Source organism: Coccidioides immitis (genome assembly GCF_000149335.2).
Source record: "Coccidioides immitis RS genomic scaffold supercont3.2, whole genome shotgun sequence".
Taxonomy (NCBI): Eukaryota; Fungi; Ascomycota; class Eurotiomycetes; order Onygenales; family Onygenaceae; genus Coccidioides; species Coccidioides immitis.
In genome coordinates this window covers 2613471-2632330 of record NW_004504309.1, presented here as the reverse complement: position 1 = coordinate 2632330, position 18860 = coordinate 2613471, and the positions used below count along the sequence as shown (strand labels likewise).

Below are 18860 nucleotides of genomic sequence, written 5' to 3'. Positions count from 1 at the left end.
GCGAGAGTGCCTTGCTCTCATGCCTTGTCATGCACACCGACACACTGCGGACAAAGCGGACAAAGGGGAGCGCCGCTGTCGGTCAGGCCCCCTCATTTCTATTATCAGCCCTGTAGGAGTCCCCTTCGAGCATTCTCACTCCGCTGTGCTCCGTACCAATTCTCCCAGCGAAACAACATACTAGCTAGCTACTGGCAGGTTCTTCCGGCTTCAGACGAAAACATTACAGTACTGTAAAACGGAGTACCATGTGCGCTTCTCAGAGCTGACCTGGCAGGCTGGCACCGACAGGGTCCGCTGTATGTAAGTTACCAGAATGACGGCGGCGTGATTGGTCAGCACCCTCACATGCCGCCACTGCTCCTGTGACTTGGCTGGGATGACAAGCCGAATGGGATGCATGACCGGTATACCTCAGGAGCCTGTGCTTGTTTCATGGGTTTCTGCCCAACAGTCCCGCCGCAGTCGAGGTCATATTCAACGAAACTTTGAAGCTAGGCCAGTTTGGATGAACTTCAGGCAGAGCAGGAGAGTTCAACCCCCTCGGGGCTGGGCTGGGCTGGGCTGGCTGCCTGTGGGCATGTGTAATCACTCAGTATTTTCTCGGGTGGGAAGAAAGCATGGCTTTAGCAACCTTGCGCAGAGTCTGACAGGAGGCAGCATGGCCTTTACGCAACCTTTCCCCGACAGGGCGAGAAGAAATTGGCATTTCATTCCGTCCGGAGTGCTCTGTACAGTCGACGCAAAATCGCCCAAGTTCGAATGATGCTCTCCCCAGATCTCAGGAAATCACTGGTTTAACTCGTATATCCCTCGTCAGCTTCGCCTTGTTAAGACCCATTTTGACGGGATAGCTCATTATCCCGGGCAGAAAAAGGGTATTGTTGAGTTCGAAGAAACTGTTTTGGCGTTATGTTGCACGAAAGGTTCCGCCACTTGATGCTTAAAATCGCCCATGATAGAATGATATGTGGCAAACGGAACTTGTCGGGTTGGATAAGATAGCCGTGCTAAATAGCTGCTGCTATTGCGACCTCCTTAGCCTGAAGCCCGTACAGGGTACCTACCTCCAGGGCAGAGAGTTTCGGGAAATGGTTTCAGCGCTCCGAGTCACGCGGAGAAACTTCCTCCATGAAGATTTTCCGGTTACCAGGAAGGGTGACCAATCATCAGTCAGAAACTAGTCCTCGGCTAGTCAGTTTTGCCAGCAGCTTCACCGCCCCAAGGGTATAAATATCCCTCCACCCCCGCCAGTCTTTTGATTTTTTTTCTCTTTTCTTCTCCAGCTCTCTTTGCCATTATGGCTTAGATCAAGTGTAGTATCTGTTCTTTTCAGTTTAATCTCTGAAAGTATTCTAAGGAATACAACATTGATTAATCTTATTTTTGGACCTCGCGGAGAGACCTCTGTGCTTGCGCATATCTTTCCGCACCGTGTCATCGGTCTTACACTACCACCGATCGACGCGAAACCCATCTTTTTTCATCAAACTTCGTCGGCTTGATTCCGATGATTTGGAGAGGAAAGTGGCGGAAGACATGGAATTTTGAATCTTTAGCACGGCGCGGGAGAGTTGCGCGGGCTCGTAGAGCCTACATACTGTATTCTACGTAGGGAGCAATGTCGGTCGTAAAGTGGGTGTCGCGCTGTCACTCTACATGACTTCGTTAACTACACATTAATACTGCTTCGAGTATAGAGTATGCTAGCCCTTGAGAAAACAGTCGTAGTCCTACCGATATGGAGTACTCCATACTTCGTATCGAGTAAATAAACGCGTCTCCCGTCCCTGGGAGTTTCTCGACAGCTGCATATATAATTCTCCGGATTGCCGCCCTCACAACGCCTCCAGGCTTGGTTGGCGGCCGTTTTGCTTGCTCTGATACATTTTTCCATCGTCAGTGAAGTACTCTCATGTACTCCGTACTCCGTAGAGGAGTTGTGCTCCACGCGAGGCCGTCCGCCATCCACTCCGCGCCTTGATAGCGAGTGGCTGGTTGCTGCTGACCTCATCCTGTCATCCGCCCTCGACGCTTGGCGGCGTTGGTGGGACCGCTGATCCCACGGCTGCACCTCACAACACTGCGTGGATGGGTTAGGACCGGAGCTCCCTCAGGATCCCTCTCCGTTAATCGCATGCTAGGTCTCGGGCGGCCTTCATTCAAACGTCGACCCTCAATTTTGGATCTGATTCACCAGGATACCACCGTCTCGCCCAAAATACAGTCTCGTACCACCCAAGTGAACAATAAGCAGCTTCCCGTTGGTGTCGGTCGTCGCAAGTCCGTGCCAGACGACGACAACGCCGTTCTTCAGCCTTCGCTTCCACCCGAATCTCTTCCCCTTTCGCAGCACACAATGCCTTCCAAAGATTCTAAAGGCACTCACCCGGAAGATGCAGCATATCATGGCGCCGTCTTCTCAGTCTCCGGTCCCGTTATCGTGGCCGAGGGTATGATAGGCTGTGCTATGAACGAGCTGGTAGGTAGCTTAAATCCATACACCATCCCTAACAGGTACTAATGAAAATACCTTTTATCAGTGTAAAGTTGGCTATGACCAAATCGTCGGAGAAGTCATTCGCCTCGAAGGAGATCGAGCTACAATCCAGGTCTACGAGGAAACCGGTATGGTGCACACTAATATCCCCTCCTCAGATCCTAGGAGAAACTTGTTCTGCTAACAACGGATTTTCCCTCACGCTCCAGCTGGAGTAAAGGTCGGGGATCCTGTCATTCGCACGGGGAAACCCTTGTCCGTCGAGCTTGGGCCGGGTTTGATGGAAACGATCTACGATGGTATCCAACGTCCGCTCAAAGCTATTTCTGACGTTTCGGATAGCATTTACATCCCTCGAGGCATATCCCTTCCAGCTCTTGACCGAAAGAAGAAATGGGACTTCAAGCCAATTAATTTCAAGGTCGGCGACCATATCACGGGCGGGGACATTTGGGGAACCGTGTTCGAGAACAGCTTGTTTCATGACCATAAGATCCTCCTTCCTCCTCGTGCTCGAGGCACTATTACCCGTATTGCCGAAGCTGGTAGCTATACTGTCGAGGAGAAGCTCCTGGAAGTCGAATTCCAAGGGAAGAAGACAGAGTATGGCATGATGCATGTTTGGCCAGTTCGAGTTCCCCGTCCCGTCAACGAAAAACTTGCTTCGGAATCGCCTTTTATTGTCGGCCAGCGTGTTTTGGATTCTCTATTCCCAAGTGTACAAGGAGGAACAGTTTGTATTCCTGGTGCCTTCGGATGCGGCAAGACCGTCATCAGTCAGAGTGTTTCCAAGTTCTCCAATAGCGACATCATTGTTTACGTTGGTTGCGGCGAGAGAGGAAATGAGATGGCCGAAGTCTTGATGGATTTCCCCGAGGTATATCCCTCTCCCGGCACAGCGGGGTTTCCTACCTGGATATACTGACTCTGCTAGCTCTCTATCACCGTCGAGGGACGAAAAGAACCCATCATGAAACGTACTTGCCTAATTGCCAATACATCTAACATGCCCGTAGCTGCCCGAGAAGCGTCCATCTATACAGGTATCACTGTTGCAGAATATTTCCGTGACCAAGGAAAACATGTCGCTATGATGGCCGACTCTAGCTCCCGCTGGGCGGAAGCGTTACGAGAAATCTCCGGTCGTCTCGGTGAGATGCCAGCAGATCAAGGTTTCCCGGCGTATCTCGGTGCAAAACTGGCATCTTTCTATGAACGAGCTGGAAACAGTCTAGCTCTCGGTAGCCCAGAGCGGAAGGGAAGTGTCAGCATCGTCGGTGCTGTCAGTCCTCCGGGAGGTGATTTCGCGGATCCGGTTACTTCCAGCACTCTCAATATTGTCCAAGTGTTCTGGGGTCTCGACAAGAAGCTCGCCCAGCGAAAACACTTCCCGTCTGTCAATACATCGATATCCTACAGCAAATATACTGCCATACTCGACAAGTTCTATGCAAAGGAGCACCCCGAGTTCCCCCGGCTGCGAGATAAGATCAAGGAATTGCTGAGTAACTCCGAAGAGCTAGACCAAGTCGTTCAACTTGTGGGAAAATCCGCTCTGGGAGACCCGGACAAGATCACTTTGGATGTCGCTGCGTTGATCAAGGACGATTTCTTACAGCAGAACGGCTACAGTGATTATGATCAGTTCTGCCCTCTTTGGAAGACCGAATACATGATGAAAGCGTTCATGCAGTATTTCGATGAAAGCCAGAAAGCCATCGCACAAGGTCAGAGCTGGACCAAAGTCAGAGAGGCAACCGCCGACATCCAGACTACTCTCCGAAACATGAAGTTCGAGGTTCCCGACGACGAGCAAGCAGTCACACAGAAGGTAAAACTCATACTTCTTTAATTTCTTTACATAAATATGTGCTTACGCTCCTACTCTAGTACGAGAAAATCCTCCAAGAGATGTCGGAGAAGTTTGCTTCGGTTTCTGATGAGTAGAATTTCGGCGAATCCAAATCTGCCATCCAGTTTTGGAATTTTTGTAGCATAATGGCTCTATTTCTCACAGTCTAATAGCTATGTGAAGATATTAAGATAGAGGAGCGAAATGCGTCCGCTCATTCTCGTGGTGCTCAAGGCAACCATTTTTATTTTTATTTTTTTCAACCTGACTAGCTGTGTCTGCCCAAAAGTGAATTTCGTGTCGCAGCAAAATTGCGCGAAGCCAGGCAGGATTAATTAAAAATTAATAGGCAACCTTTTTCTCCCTCATAAGACTCTTTTGAGTACGGAGGAGTCAGGCGAGAATATTTGAAAACTAAAATCCTTGTCGTGCCCCTTGCATCATCATCATCATCGTCACCATCCCCATAGTGAATTGTGTCCAGGTGGAAATCCGGCCCAGCACGTGAACTGGCATTATTTGGGACGGCGGCTTGGAGGATTCAACCCATTTGGCTCTCACCTCGCAACGCCTCTCTCTCACTATTCCCTCAATTCAATACAACTCTTCCCGCCTGGATTACATATCTCTAAAGGTCTCCTTTGTCAATATCCAGCATCCTGGTTGATCCTCTCGACCCTTTCTCTTGTTTTCGCCGGCATGGCATCCCCAACTGGCTATTCGTAAGTCTTTCCTCCCCTTAGGTACCTACCCGCCAGCATGTGCATAGCTAACCATAGACGGCATTCGCTAACAGGATAAATGTTAATGACCCATCGCTTATTTCCCTTGTCAATAAGTTGCAGGATGTGTTTACGACAGTCGGAGTATGCCGTTTGCCCCCCCTCCCCCGAAGTCGCAAGGGATGATGGTTACTAACAACGAATTCTAAAGGTTCAAAACCCGATAGATTTACCGCAGATCGTCGTGGTCGGCTCGCAGTCAAGTGGAAAGAGCTCCGTCCTTGAGAATATTGTCGGAAGGGATTTGTAAGGAGAACTATGGCCCAACCCGCAACGGGGTGGTGCTAGGCTAACGGAGGTCATGAATACAGTCTTCCCAGAGGATCCGGCATCGTAACCAGACGACCGCTAGTGCTACAATTGATCAATAAGCCCGCTCTTGTCAAGTCACAGGCAAATGGGATCAAGGAGGACAAGCAGATTGAGACCACCGATAAGGAGTCGAATCTCGACGAGTATGGAGAGTTCTTGCATATCCCAGGTCAGAAATTCTACGATTTCAACAAAATCCGAGAGGAAATCGTTCGAGAAACCGAGGCGAAGACCGGCCGTAATGCAGGAATCTCTCCTCAGCCGATTAATTTACGAATTTACTCCCCCAACGTGCTGACACTAACCTTGGTTGACTTGCCCGGTCTTACTAAAGTGCCGGTCGGTGATCAACCCAAAGATATTGAGAAGCAAATAAGAGAAATGGTCTTAAAACATATCAGCAAGCCGAACGCGATTATTCTTGCCGTAACGGCTGCTAACCAGGATTTGGCTAACTCCGACGGTTTGAAACTGGCTCGCGAGGTGGACCCTGAAGGCCAGCGGACAATCGGTGTTCTCACCAAAGTTGATCTTATGGATTTGGGAACGGATGTTGTGGATATTCTTGCTGGCAGAATTATCCCGCTACGGTTAGGCTACGTCCCTGTGGTTAATAGAGGTCAACGAGACATCGAGAATAAGCGACCAATCTCCTATGCACTTGAGCACGAGAAAAACTTCTTTGAAAACCACAAGGCATACAGAAGCAAGTCCTCGTACTGCGGTACCCCGTATTTGGCCAAAAAATTAAACTTGGTATGGAGGCTAGAGTTCATTTTGATGGTGCTAGTCAGTTGCTAACCGCTGCACGTTCCTCGCTAGATTCTAATGATGCACATTAAACAAACCCTTCCCGACATCAAAGCCCGCATTGCGTCCTCCTTGCAAAAATACTCTTCCGAATTGAGCCAATTGGGCGATTCCATGCTTGGTAACACTTCAAACATCGTCCTCAATATCATCACCGAATTCAGCAACGAGTACAGAACCGTTTTAGATGGTAATAACCAGGAACTATCTAGCGTGGAATTGTCAGGTGGAGCTCGTATCAGTTTCGTCTTCCACGAGCTTTATTCCAACGGGGTCAAGGCCGTGGATCCGTTTGATCAAGTGAAGGACATCGATATTCGCACCATTCTATATAACTCTTCCGGTTCATCTCCCGCTCTTTTTGTCGGGACAACAGCTTTTGAGCTGATTGTGAAGCAACAAATTCGAAGACTAGAGGAACCTAGTTTAAAGTGTGTGTCGCTTGTCTTTGATGAGCTCGTTCGCATTCTTGGCCAATTGTTGAACAAACAGCCTTTCCGGAGATATCCTCAGCTCAGGGAGAAATTCCATGCAGTTGTTATAGCATTCTTCAAAAAGGCTATGGATCCGACCAATAAACTTGTCAGAGATCTTGTGGCCATGGAGTCGTGCTACGTCAACACTGGACATCCTGACTTCATTACCGGTAACAGGGTAAGTGACGATATATAATGTGCCAGCCCTTGTGCAACTTGATTACTAATTATTGCATAAATAGGCCATGGCTATTATCCAGGAACGACAAAATGCTGGCAAACCCACGCAGGTTGATCCAAAAACCGGAAAGCCGCTTCCTATCTCCCATCAACCGCCCCGTTCCGCTAGCCCATCTCTGGAGCCCGAAAATTCTGGGTTCTTCGGGAGCTTTTTCGCTTCAAAGAACAAAAAGAAGATGGCTGCAATGGAGCCTCCACCACCAACTTTGAAGGCTTCCGGCACCCTCTCCGAACGAGAAAATTCAGAAGTTGAGGTTATCAGTAAGTACATTGTAGCTTAATGTGTACCTGACTCATCTAACGTCCTGACAGAACTCCTCATAAATTCTTATTACAATATTGTAAAACGGACAATGATAGACATGGTCCCCAAAGCCATTATGCTCAATCTTGTGCAGTGAGTAATTTCTTCCCCAATCTGCGCTCGAACCGTCTGACACCATTTCAGGTTCACCAAGGATGAGATACAGCGAGAATTACTTGGAAGTATATACAAGGCCGAAGAGATCGACGACTTACTCCGCGAAAGCGAATACACTATCCGACGCCGGAAAGAATGTCAGCAAATGGTTGAGAGTTTGACCAAAGCAAGTGAGATTGTCAGCCAGGTTCAGTAAATCAGACCACACCTTGGCACGCCCTGGGCTTGCTTGAACCGCGGAAAGCTGGATTTATAGAAGCAGCACAGTTACTCGAATAATAGAATGTGTCGAAGAAAAATGGGGACCTAAAGTTGAGTTTGTGATATCCCATACATTTCTTTTCTTTTTCCTCGTGTCTACGGTGAGAGTGTTGGTAAACTGTACCTTCGAGACATACCTTAGCTGCTTGCATCCTTTCCTTTTAATTCTATCCTATTTTAATACTTCCTTTCCTGCGATGAATCTTTCTGAATGATATGCGCGGTTTATCGTCCTTCCGTTTCATGCCGTTATGATTCAAGTGGAAAGACTATTGTTTAGTATTGGCCTGGTGTTCTGGCTTCTCTCCACCAAATTGCTTATGTTAAATGGGTTGCAAATCGGAAAGATCGCGTTTCTGATTTCAAGCCGGCATTTGCGCGTTCGTTTCACTCATAAATCCTGAAGTTCTTCTGCCATTACACTCCTTTTTCAGCCTGTAAAAGAGGCCAATGTTTGCATAAAACATGTTACTCAAAAATCTATATCTACACGGAGATGTTAAACCCTCCTGGTTGATGGCGCCCGCTTGAATACAACCCAGAATCAAACCGTAAAGAATCATACATTAGGCATTTTGCAACTCCGAACCCTCTCCCCTCCTTTATCCGTTTGGTTGAACTTCTTATCATTGGTCAACTCTGTATTCTCCATGGTCATAATTGTGCCTGTCTGGAAATTCCCAGCCCAGGCCCAGCAGATTGATGTACCGACCTACATCATAATTATCATAGTAGGCATCTTCATCCGAATAATCGATCAGGCTGGGATTCAGCATTGACATGGGTTGAAAACGTGTAGCGGGGGGCAGCCTGCGGTGTATGGCATACTTGAGGCCATTTCGCGAACCGAGAGCGATGTCAGCGTCCGGTTGCTCCGCGAGCGCTTCTTTACATTCCATCCAGGCATCGAAATGAGCGAGGATGATATTCTTACTGGTGGTGTCGGACAAGATTGTCTTGGACTATTGACCCCATATGCTTAGTCTTGCATTGCAACCTTCCGGCTCTCTCTTCACAACGCTATGCAGCCTCTACACGACTGTGTTCCGGGCATCATCGTCATAAAGTGCAACAACAAATCATTCATTCCCACATCTTAAGCTGGTTGTCTTGGCTGGGGATGAAGATCTCAAGACTATCACTCTTCTTGATGGCGGCGCAATGAGGTTTGCCGTTTAGTCACTGGGCGTCGTGGCTGCAGAGCTCACACGTGGCCAACCAGTGAATGCAATTCTGCAAAGAGGCACAATGATGCAGCGGCGTAAATTAACGGCATTTATTTATTGGTGGTGTTGTGTCATCATCAAGAAAGCCAAGCTTGACCTTTGGCGGAAAAAAGGAGAAGAACAGGATATTCTTCCAGAATGCTAAACAAATTCAATGTCAGGGAGTAAATCATTTCTTAAGCACCTTCGGCGGATTCAGGGGTTGCTGCAGGGATCACTTGTTGCACAGTAACTCCGTACAGGGTGGTTAACACAACAAGCTACATCATTGATAGATATGTATTTCAACAGCACAGTACAGAGTACAGAGCTCTGTACTCCGTATAGTGGATAGTTGCGTGCTCCAGCTACATTTTGAGCAGATAACAACCTCTCTCTGATGAACGCAGAAGCCTACGGTAGCTTCGCCGCAACATGCAAACTTAGTCGTTGTCGCCACTCTGGACCACGCGGCCAAGGGGCGCAAAAGCCAATTTCTCACATGCCGGGCCCAGAGCGAAAGCAAGATCAATCCTGATCTCAACAGCAACCATGGAAACAGCACAACCTTGATTGCAACAGCTATTTCCACACAACAGAGCATCCTGTGCACGGCTAGTGGCGGTGGAAAGCCTGGCGGCCTCACCTGCTGAAGCGCCGCCATGGACAAGCTTTCGTGCAATGGGCACTCACACTTCCACTTGCAGCCACTTTCCGCCGGTGGGCAATGCCAAACCTTTGCGCTGATATCGAGCTCTCTCGATGTTGGGACCAGCTCACATTCCGAGACTATGCATATCTATCAGACTCGCTAGTCTTTCTCTGGGTTTCACATAATGCGTGCCATGCTCAGCTTTTGGTTATCCTTTCGTTGATCTCTCTTCAGACAGCGGCTCCACGCAACGAGAGGAACGTGGCTCTGAATACGGGGATCCCTAACGGGAGAAGATGTGACCTGTGGCGCTCCAAACGTTCTTACAGTTTCTATCTCTGTCATCTTCTATGGATACCACTCTACGGATCAGCTACAGCTCCATTACTCGGCTCCGCAGGCTAGTCTCTGCGCCATAAAGCGTCAACTCGGGTAGGAATGTCGAGACCCGCAAAAGCCGCGATGTCTATATCTCGATTCGCATCACGGCTTTCCAGAAAGCTTGCCTATTTGAAAAGCAGAATCCCATGGATCAACACGCTGAAGTTCAACTTCATCTTCATCCATTACGCCTACATAATTGGGGTTACAATCATCGGGTCCGTATATCTCTATCCAGGCGGAAACCTGACTTATACCGATGCGCTCTTCCTGGCAGCCGGCTCCTCCACCCAGAGCGGCCTGAATACGATCGACCTGGACCGCCTTCCAACATACCAACAAGTCGGGCTATGGCTAGGGTCAATGATTGCGAATCCGATTGTCATCCACTCGTCGGTCGTTTTTATCCGTTTGCGGTGGTTCGAAAAGCGGTTTCAGCACGTCGTGCAAGAGGCAAAGATGATGAGACGAACGCGCACACGCACAAGGTCTAGAGCTCCTAGTGCTGGCAGTGCTGGCAGTGACATGAATAGGCTAGAGATGGGTGTACGCGCCCGGAAAATAACGGTGTTGCGGGATAATGAAGGGCAGGCACTCGGACATTTCATTGAACCAAAGAGCAAGAGCCAGGAGGCGAATTCGATTGCTGATAGCTCGGGGGCGTCAAATGGAGGCGACGCCCAAATGGGACCCGAGAATGACAGTGATAGGTCCAAGACAACGGAAGTGCCTGCTGGCATCTCTACAGATAGCCACATAAGGTCTCCAATGGAGCACGGCTCTGATCACTACATTACCTTTATCGAGAACCAAAGAAGGCCAACTCAAGCCCTTAGAATTCCCAGTCCCCGCGAGTTCGATAGAGGTGGAGTGCCCGAGACTATTGACGATTTTGGCGACGAGCCATCACGGAGTAGAACTGTGCAATCAGACCAGGAACCGGAAATTTCTCCTCTGAAGCAGCAGCGATCTCGAGGCCAACATATCACCATTGATGAGCCCAACATTGCACGCTCACGCCGAGCAACGACCTTCCCCCGTACTGCTGACGTAGGAGAGCCCGCTCCCGACCATCGAAGAAAGCAGAGGAGAGGAACGCTTGCGTCCATTTTATTCTTTGGTACCAGAGACGAAGCCAGAGAAGCCCCCTACCTGAGCTGGCAGCCCACGCTTGGGAGAAATTCCGCGTTTGTGGATCTGACAGAGGAGCAGAAAAACGAACTTGGTGGCATTGAATATAGAGCCCTGAAAGCTCTCGCCTACGTTCTAATCGCGTATTTCGTGTTTTTCCATGTGCTGGGAATTGTATCTTTGGTACCCTGGATTCTGCATACCCGATGGGGAATATTTCCTATACGCGCCGCCGTTGGTCGACCTTGGTGGGCCGTTTTCATTGCAGGCTCCGCATTCAACAACCAAGGCTTTTCGCTCACGCCTAATTCGTTGGCCTCTTTTTACGATGCTATATTCCCCTTGCTTCTGATGACATTTCTCATCATTATTGGGAACACTGGATTCCCTTGCATGCTTCGTTTCATTATTTGGTTTTTCTGGAAGATTTTCCCGAAACGTACCGCGGTTTGGGAAGAGTTTCACTTCCTTTTGGATCATCCACGCCGATGCTTTACGCTTCTATTCCCCAGCTCGGCTACCTGGTTGCTGTTTTGGGTTCTCGTGGTATTGAACGTGATTGACTTGGTCCTCTTCATTATCTTAGATGTAAGTTTTCTCACGAACAAATCCGACAGCCAAGGCTGGGGACTCTTTTTAATGTTGCGTGCAGTTAAATAATCCCGCCGTGACCTCAATACCAGGTGGACTACGGTTCGTGGACGCTTTGTTCCAAGCCGCGGCCACTAGAACGGCTGGCTTATCCATAATAAGTCTTTCGGAGCTGCATCCGGGGGTGCAGGTATCGTATATGATCATGATGTATATATCAATTTATCCAATCGCGATATCCCTACGCAAAACGAACGTTTACGAGGAAAAGAGCTTGGGGATTTACTATGGAGATGAGGAGGATGAACTGATCTCGGACAAACACCCAAGCTACGTCGTCGCACATTTGCGAAGGCAGCTTGGTTTCGACATCTGGTACATATTCTTGGGCCTATTTATTATCTCCATTGTCGAAGGCTCGCGTGTTGCCAATGACCCTCAATTTACCATGTTCGGCATTTTGTTTGAAGTCGTTTCCGCCTATGGAACGGTCGGCTTATCCCAGGGATACCCTGGTACAAACACCTCGCTGTCCGCTCAGTTCAAAGTGATATCGAAACTCGTAATCATTGCCATGATGATCAGAGGCAGGCATCGTGGCTTGCCCTATCAGCTCGATCGTGCTATTCTTCTTCCCTCGGAAGCTTTGCATGAGAAGGAACTACGAGACGCTACAATGCGAATGAGGCGCCGCGGATCGACTATTAGCGCCATGGCTGGTACTGCTCGTTGTGCAAGCAGGGCTTCGAGGGATGGTTATGGTACAAGTACTGGATGGCAACAGGGCCCGTCCGGCAGTCCGTGGACTCTGGGTTCAAGATCGCCACAAGCCAATACAAATGCAAGGCTACCCATTCATCACGAAGAGCGAAGCTCCTGATTGATTGGCAGGATATACCTGTTTAGTTTTGTTTCTATGTGTCTGGTTGCTGCTTTCGTGTATACTATACCTGAGCAAGTGAATTAAAGCGAGGCGTTCAGGGTTTGTTCCATATTTCGTCTTATGTTTGCTCCGCGACATAGCCTGGAGTTGAGTAGCTCTCAATATTGCAGCGCGATTTCCTTCTTCTTCATCCCTAGCACTACGCAACTTATATTGTAACAAAGGTTTGATTCATTTAAATCTCTTTCTTGGTTCATCCGAGAACGATCCTTTTTCTTCCCATCCGTAGCCAACTAACCCCTATTAAAGGAGCAAACGGAGCAAACCTTAAGCCTGAATCACGTGCCCGAATGGCTGCCGCCGAGGGATCGTCGTCGATGACGTCACTAGGCGAGCAGAACTTGGATATCTATCAGGGGCGGAGCTCGTTCTTGGAGATTGATTTTCATAGAACGGCCTTTTTACAAGTATGTGGGATCTAAGCCCGCAATTGACTTTCTTTGCCATGGGTGAAAAAGCACTTCGCACACTAGGCTATTGTCTCTCATGGCCGGATCCGTTGAATATGTCCTGGGCACTGACATCATGGCAGGATCTGCCAGACCGTTAGTGGGCAATTATTTATGAATGTTCTCATAGGAGCGGGTTGCAATGTAGTTTTGAAAGTCTTCCAGGATTTTCCTGTTCCAAATTTTGTACATCATCGCGTTGTTGAGACCGTTTGTTTCGGCAACTAAAATATTTCTACAAAAGGGTCTATAGCAGCATCTTAAAACTGGTTGTATGTATGTACAGAACATACATACAACCTCGAACTTGACCGTGCACGATTATCCGTATTTCCCGCTGGTGTTCCACGGAAGTATCCAAGCTTAACCACACACTTTTCTGACAGAAATGGTTCGTTGCGTTCTCGGCCCCGCAGCCTACCAGTTTTGCACGCTTCACCAGGAGAACTCAAGCCACACCCGCATTGTACCAATCTGCGCATCGCCGTGTGATATTTTGTTGAAGTGATTGCTAACTTCAAAGTCGTTTAGAAGCTTCCATCGTACTCTCTCAAAGCACGACAGGAGGCACCTTCGTCAAATAATGGTAATGGCTGTGACTGCTTGAGCGGCGGTGCGATTGCCGGAATTGTCATTGGTAGCATAGCGGGCTTTTCCCTCCTCTACTGGCTACTGAAACTTGCTTTCGATTCCACGAATACTTCAGAGACAGTCACGTATAGAACCGGTCGATATGATCACCCTTCCAGACATCGAAGACGCTCATCCTCCTACGTCGAAACAGAAAGACCGGTATCGACACGGCGATATCGACGCGATGTGATAGAACGTCCTGCCAAGGTCTATGTTAGTTGAAAAAAAAAAAAAAAAGAAAAGAAAAAAGGAAAATAAATTGGGGAGAGAAGGAAGAAGATATGATGCGCTGGTTACTAATGTACATACATCTACTCCGTAGTTAGCATTGTTTTGATATGAGACGAATCCGATCATTAACGCAGCACACCCAGCGGCGGCTTCATGTTGATATCGCTGCACAAATGGGGCTTCAACCGCCAAAACCGCGCTTGAGTTCTGCCAAGAGGCAACAATACACTAGCCTATTTTCGGTTAGCCTCGAACCCTGTTGGCCCGCCTGTCTGGCCATCGCTGCCAGCAACCTCAACGTTCGTCCATTGGCGACTATCAAGACTTTCTGGTCTGCCACCGCAGATCCTCGCCCCGTGGTCCCTGGCTGACGACGTCTCCAGACGTTGAATTCCATACTACGGACTATACCAATCAGCTATCTATCTCGCGAAATCACTAGCTACGGCTTAACTCAACGGCAATCGGCGTCTTCAACCGTCTCGGACCGAGACATCGTGCCTGTAAATTCCGTCTTTGTATTTAGGATATAAATCTTGAGAAATTCCTTTCTCAACTATGAGGAACTTGTCCCGTTGCTTTCGGAGTTGATAATGATTGCTAGTACCAACTCCGGCCCGGAACAAGCATGCCTCAAATTCTTATATGAAAGCGCGCCTAAGAGGCTTCTCTCTTTTCATTTCAATCCATCCCAGAGCTATCTTTCCATAAGATGCCACCTTTTACAATGAAACTAGGTGATCTTTGAGGAGAGTAAACCTCATAGAAATCAAATGAAGCTCCACAAAACATTTCTTCTTACCTCACAGCCCTTGACCTGACTACCTGGATTGTTTATATGGGATAAAACCACCACCACTGTGCCTTCGGACAACGTTGAGGAGCATCAGAGTTATATTGCTCTTTTGCTTTTCATTCTATGTCTTTGTTAATATTTTCATGTGTCTGGGGACTGCTAGATGTATGGGCTTGGCTTGTCTGAGACTCAACGCTAGGTAACTACCGTGAACAGTTTACCTTGGCCTTGCTGAGATAGATACCTAGTATTGCTTAAACAACTCCCCTCACACTCTCAAATTTCTCATCATTCACAAGTTTTTGCCCTCCTGCCCCCTCATCCCAATCCTCCCCGCTTTCGTTTGTACTCCTATCTTCAGATCCATTTACTTATAAAATGGACGCCGAGAAGATAATTCACAAATCACGCCTGGAATGCCTCCCGACAGAGCTTAAACAACTCATACTGGCTGCCATTCCAGATGTGATGTCGCTGAGGTCCGCAGCATTGTGTTGCTGGTCAATGTACCAGGCATTTATGGGTGCTGAAAAATTGATTACTCCCCAGGTTCTTACCTCTCAGCTGAATTCTGAGTTACTACACTATGCCCTTGTCGCCCACGAAGCAGCCAAGCATACCGTCCCTTGGACGCCAGAAACCGCTGAGGCTTTCATAAGTGGTTTTTTGTCAAAATCGAATCCCATGCTTGTCCCCAAGCCATCCAGGCTCTCGGAAGCACTGCCTATAGCCGGGTTCTACAATCTCGTTCAGCACTTTGTGGATGACTTCGTCTCTGCTATGTTCAGCACGCCATTTGGTCCAGCAAACCAAGAACCAGGATCTTGGGCATTGTCGTCAAGCGAAGTCAACCGCATCGAGATCGCATTCTATCGATTTGAAATATACTGCAAGCTGTTCAAAGGAGGAACTGATCAGGACCCTTTTGCCGACCATCTTCCTGACCAAAAAGAAATCTTTCACAAGATGTTTCCCCCTTGGGAAAAACAGCAACTTGCCTGTGTTCACGATTATTTACTGGAGAGAGTGAAAAATGGTACTAGTGACTTCCACTATCAAAGTAACCCTTTGATAAGGCTAACCAGTTATAGTTTTCCGTGCAGCTCTACCGTCTATTCCTCGCTGGTGCGAGTTTTTATCCCTAGTGCAGGAAGGGATCTATCATGGTTGTATTGCATACCATTTATCTCAGGGGCTGAGCTACCTCCACACACTGCTCAGCAACCCTCTAATTATTACCACTGAAGACTACGACCGTCCACTCCGCTCGACCCAGCTATGGTTCCTCGAACATAGCCTAATTGACATCGCGGCGCGGCAGTATTTCACCACAGAATCCTCTAACATAGCGGAGGTGAAGAGGGCATTTCCACACACGTCAGACCTGGACACTGGCCCGATTGACGTCTGGGACTGGGCAAGGCGATCAAGGGCCTACCGGCCCCTCGTGAGTAATGAGCGCCCTATTCCACTTCGCAAATGGGGATATGTAATGTGGGATCGGGCAAGACTTGATGGGTGGGGTGTACTCCGAACTACGTGGGGAGAGCGCGAGGCTTATTCTGTGATTCAAGTGATGGAGATCCAGCGAGCACAGGACAAAGACTTGATTGATGGTATAGCGCAAGAACTTCATCGAGAACGGACGCGGTTGTACCGTGAGCAGTGCAGGAGGCTAAGACGGCCGTAGGAACCGAGCAAAATGGACAGTTTTCCTCTTACTCTGGGATATTATATGACGAAACTCTACAAACACTTAGCACAGTGGCAATGCTTTTTCGTTCACATGCTGCACATTCGGTCCACATGGCGATGGCATATAGTACGCAGAATTGAAGAACTATCTTGCAGGGGGATTCCCGGGTTGAAGTTCATATGACGTAAGAAGTAGAACCCTCGCGATCCCCGCACAAGGTGTTTCGATTTCTTCAAATCACCAAGAGCAGTAAATTGGCCAAGGATGACGCAAAAAGCCCTTGTAACAGGCGCCAGCGGCCTTCTCGGGCGCCAGGTACTCAATGCTTTCAAGAAGGACGTCAATTGGGAAGCGGTTGGCCAAGGCTTCACAAGAGCTGCCCCTCCAGACATTGTCAAGGCGGACCTCACCAACCCCTCCGAAATTGAGAGTTTACTAGACGAGGTGAAGTAAGTGGACTCTGGTGAAACGTGCCCGAAAATGCTTTTTGCCGGATTGGATGTTTTTCTTGCGTGGGCAAATCAGAAGGTTTCTGGACGTTCGAGAAGGCTGATTTATGATCTCGGCGTGGGTCGATATCAGACCGCAAGTTGTCGTACACTGTGAGTCGTCGTTGTTCATCCCAATGGTTTTATTCGTGTCCGAAGCCGGGCGCAATTCATCCATGATTTCGAGTATTGAGACACGATGTAACCAGGCGCCGCCAACCGATTTCCAGATCAGTGCGATGCCCACCCTGATCTCGCCCGTAAGGTGAATGTCGAAGCCACCAAAGCCCTCGCGAAAGCAACCTTACAAAGATCCATTCTTCTCATCTACATTTCTACGGACTACGTTTTCCCTGGTCGTCCTGGGGAAGCACCGTATGAGACCTCATCGCAGACCGAGCCCCCGAATATCTACGGCCAAACCAAGCTTGACGGGGAGATCGCGGTTATTGAAACCACTCAGGGTTCGGGAAAGGGAGTGGTCCTACGAGTACCTGTTCTCTACGGTTCTGCTGATACCAACAGTGAAAGCGCGGTAAACGTTTTAATCGACGCGGTATGGAAGGCACAAGACGCCGATGCCAAAGTAAAGATGGATGATTGGGGACAGAGATACCCTACCAACACAGAGGATGTAGGAAGAGTATGCCACGATATTGCGGTTAAATATCTCGGCGAGCAGGAGAGGGCTGCCTCATTTCCAACGATCCTTCAATTCTCGTCGGAGGACAAGGTGACTAAATACGAAATGTGCGAGAGATTCGCTGAAATCCTTGGATTGCCGTTGTCGGGAATGGAGAGGATAAAGCAAGGTGGTACGCCTGGCAATGGTGTGCAACGCCCATTCGACACACATCTATCCACTAAAGCGCTGAAGGAGCTGGGTATACCAGTTGATACCCAGGACTTTGTGAGTTGGTGGTATGTAGCAATTATTGTGGAGTTTGTCCAACAACGATGTTGTTTCGACCTCTGGATTCTGACGCCTCTTGCAGGAGACGAGAACTCCGTGCCTATCGGCATTAAAACCCATTACATCCGGCTCCGTCGGCTCCGGTTCTTTATAGAAGGGCAGGATCGCAAGATAAAGTGCATCTCGCGAAAGCACCCGTTAATACGCGCTGGAGGACAAGTGTGCTTTGGAAATTGAAATTGGGATCAGCTTTTAACTTCTTTGTGAACTTAGAATTTAGCCACCCGAGAGTCAATGGTTGCTCCTCTGTTTAACGCCAATGAAACCGGAGACATCCAAGAAAATGAGCAAAGGAGCAAATTGGACGGGAGATGCAGATTGGTTCTTGCGGTTACCGGCCGCGTTATAGATTATGACGGCTCACATTAAAGTGACTGTACTCCGTATACCCTGTACTAGCTGCATGTATCCTCAACACAAGAATTTGGCCTAGTTTCGAAGAATGGCTGCGATAACTAATGGTAGCAAGTTCGATTGAGCCCTGGTGAGTGTTCTGCAAGAAAAAGTGGTCGTCCAGCCTGGCGAGCTGAGACGGGGCGCGGCGATCCCGTGATCACCATTATGCCAAGCCTCAATCCGACGGGCCTTTCCAGGTTGGGACTAGTGGAAAAACGCAACCTTCACGCATCAACTCATCTTCCGCCTCTCCAACTCAACTCTAGCCCTTTCATATGCTTGTTATTATTATTCATTATAATATTATGCAGTCCAGGACTATGAAGACTACCTAATAGCCTTACTGTTAGGAGTTACCTAGTATACAGAAACCACAAAGACAGAGAATAGAGACGTTCATGTACCGGTATAGAAAGATATATAGATCAATGTCAAGGCAATGGAATCACTGTTTCCTCCACAGAAATACATGTACCAGTATTATTTCTATTGCTTTCATTATTTTAGCTGCCCCTTCTTGGCGTGATGGGCTTGCTGTGCGCATTACTTTGCCTTGACATCACACTGGTTATCGGCATTGGTTAAGAGGAGCGCGTGCCAGGCTTGATCTGTGGCCAGTTTCGGGGCGTGATCGAGGAAGA

At 48.5% G+C, this 18860-nt stretch overlaps 7 protein-coding genes across 7 annotated transcripts; 6 read left to right on the top strand and 1 right to left on the bottom strand.

The window, feature by feature from the left end:
• Window positions 1-106: 106 nt before the first annotated feature.
• On the bottom strand, window positions 107-1005 carry CIMG_13057 (uncharacterized protein). Its single transcript, XM_001242551.2, has 2 exons — window positions 635-1005; window positions 107-572 (listed from the first exon to the last, which is right to left on the bottom strand). The coding sequence occupies exons 1-2, from the start codon at window positions 712-714 to the stop codon at window positions 434-436; spliced, it is 219 nt and encodes a 72-aa protein (XP_001242552.2). The 5' UTR covers window positions 715-1005; the 3' UTR covers window positions 107-433.
• Window positions 1006-2126: 1121 nt separating this feature from the next.
• CIMG_06447 (V-type proton ATPase catalytic subunit A) lies at window positions 2127-4583 on the top strand. The gene is made up of 5 exons (XM_001242550.2): window positions 2127-2482; window positions 2544-2628; window positions 2710-3377; window positions 3435-4331; window positions 4391-4583. The coding sequence occupies exons 1-5, from the start codon at window positions 2138-2140 to the stop codon at window positions 4445-4447; spliced, it is 2052 nt and encodes a 683-aa protein (XP_001242551.2). The 5' UTR covers window positions 2127-2137; the 3' UTR covers window positions 4448-4583.
• Window positions 4584-4779: 196 nt separating this feature from the next.
• Window positions 4780-8186, top strand: CIMG_06446 (vacuolar sorting protein 1). The gene is made up of 8 exons (XM_001242549.2): window positions 4780-5074; window positions 5149-5218; window positions 5286-5380; window positions 5446-6202; window positions 6269-6910; window positions 6975-7233; window positions 7285-7369; window positions 7421-8186. The coding sequence occupies exons 1-8, from the start codon at window positions 5052-5054 to the stop codon at window positions 7587-7589; spliced, it is 2100 nt and encodes a 699-aa protein (XP_001242550.1). The 5' UTR covers window positions 4780-5051; the 3' UTR covers window positions 7590-8186.
• Window positions 8187-9673: 1487 nt separating this feature from the next.
• Window positions 9674-12657, top strand: CIMG_06445 (trk family potassium uptake protein). Its single transcript, XM_001242548.2, has 2 exons — window positions 9674-11611; window positions 11676-12657. Exons 1-2 carry the CDS (start codon window positions 9974-9976, stop codon window positions 12492-12494), a joined length of 2457 nt encoding a protein of 818 aa, XP_001242549.1. The 5' UTR covers window positions 9674-9973; the 3' UTR covers window positions 12495-12657.
• A 425-nt stretch (window positions 12658-13082) lies between these two features.
• Window positions 13083-14241, top strand: CIMG_06444 (uncharacterized protein; the record flags this gene model as incomplete). Its single annotated transcript, XM_001242547.2, has 5 exons — window positions 13083-13102; window positions 13260-13278; window positions 13393-13494; window positions 13538-13852; window positions 14005-14241. 5 exons carry the CDS (start codon window positions 13083-13085, stop codon window positions 14239-14241), a joined length of 693 nt encoding a protein of 230 aa, XP_001242548.2.
• Window positions 14242-15044: 803 nt separating this feature from the next.
• On the top strand, window positions 15045-16356 carry CIMG_06443 (uncharacterized protein; the record flags this gene model as incomplete). Its single annotated transcript, XM_001242546.1, has 2 exons — window positions 15045-15702; window positions 15758-16356. The coding sequence occupies 2 exons, from the start codon at window positions 15045-15047 to the stop codon at window positions 16354-16356; spliced, it is 1257 nt and encodes a 418-aa protein (XP_001242547.1).
• A 238-nt stretch (window positions 16357-16594) lies between these two features.
• On the top strand, window positions 16595-18195 carry CIMG_06442 (dTDP-4-dehydrorhamnose reductase). The gene is made up of 4 exons (XM_001242545.2): window positions 16595-16811; window positions 16945-16964; window positions 17060-17771; window positions 17846-18195. The coding sequence occupies exons 1-4, from the start codon at window positions 16627-16629 to the stop codon at window positions 17874-17876; spliced, it is 948 nt and encodes a 315-aa protein (XP_001242546.2). The 5' UTR covers window positions 16595-16626; the 3' UTR covers window positions 17877-18195.
• The last annotated feature ends 665 nt before the right edge of the window (window positions 18196-18860 follow it).

Excerpts from the sequence above, each read along its gene's own strand:
- CIMG_13057 (XM_001242551.2), bottom strand. The coding sequence starts at position 714 with ATGAAATGCCAATTTCTTCTCGCCCTGTCGGGGAAAGGTTGCGTAAAG. Across the intron at positions 573-634 it reads CCTGTCAGACTCTGCGCAAG|GCAGCCAGCCCAGCCCAGCC; the intron begins GTTGCTAAAGCC and ends ACATGCCCACAG.
- CIMG_06447 (XM_001242550.2), top strand. The coding sequence starts at position 2,138 with ATGCTAGGTCTCGGGCGGCCTTCATTCAAACGTCGACCCTCAATTTTG. Across the intron at positions 2,483-2,543 it reads GCTGTGCTATGAACGAGCTG|TGTAAAGTTGGCTATGACCA; the intron begins GTAGGTAGCTTA and ends ACCTTTTATCAG. Across the intron at positions 4,332-4,390 it reads AGCAAGCAGTCACACAGAAG|TACGAGAAAATCCTCCAAGA; the intron begins GTAAAACTCATA and ends CTCCTACTCTAG.
- CIMG_06446 (XM_001242549.2), top strand. The coding sequence starts at position 5,052 with ATGGCATCCCCAACTGGCTATTC. Across the intron at positions 6,911-6,974 it reads ACTTCATTACCGGTAACAGG|GCCATGGCTATTATCCAGGA; the intron begins GTAAGTGACGAT and ends TTGCATAAATAG. Across the intron at positions 7,370-7,420 it reads ATTATGCTCAATCTTGTGCA|GTTCACCAAGGATGAGATAC; the intron begins GTGAGTAATTTC and ends ACACCATTTCAG.
- CIMG_06445 (XM_001242548.2), top strand. The coding sequence starts at position 9,974 with ATGTCTATATCTCGATTCGCATCACGGCTTTCCAGAAAGCTTGCCTAT. Across the intron at positions 11,612-11,675 it reads TCCTCTTCATTATCTTAGAT|TTAAATAATCCCGCCGTGAC; the intron begins GTAAGTTTTCTC and ends TGTTGCGTGCAG.
- CIMG_06442 (XM_001242545.2), top strand. The coding sequence starts at position 16,627 with ATGACGCAAAAAGCCCTTGTAACAGGCGCCAGCGGCCTTCTCGGGCGC. Across the intron at positions 16,965-17,059 it reads ACCGCAAGTTGTCGTACACT|GCGCCGCCAACCGATTTCCA; the intron begins GTGAGTCGTCGT and ends CGATGTAACCAG. Across the intron at positions 17,772-17,845 it reads CAGGACTTTGTGAGTTGGTG|GAGACGAGAACTCCGTGCCT; the intron begins GTATGTAGCAAT and ends CGCCTCTTGCAG.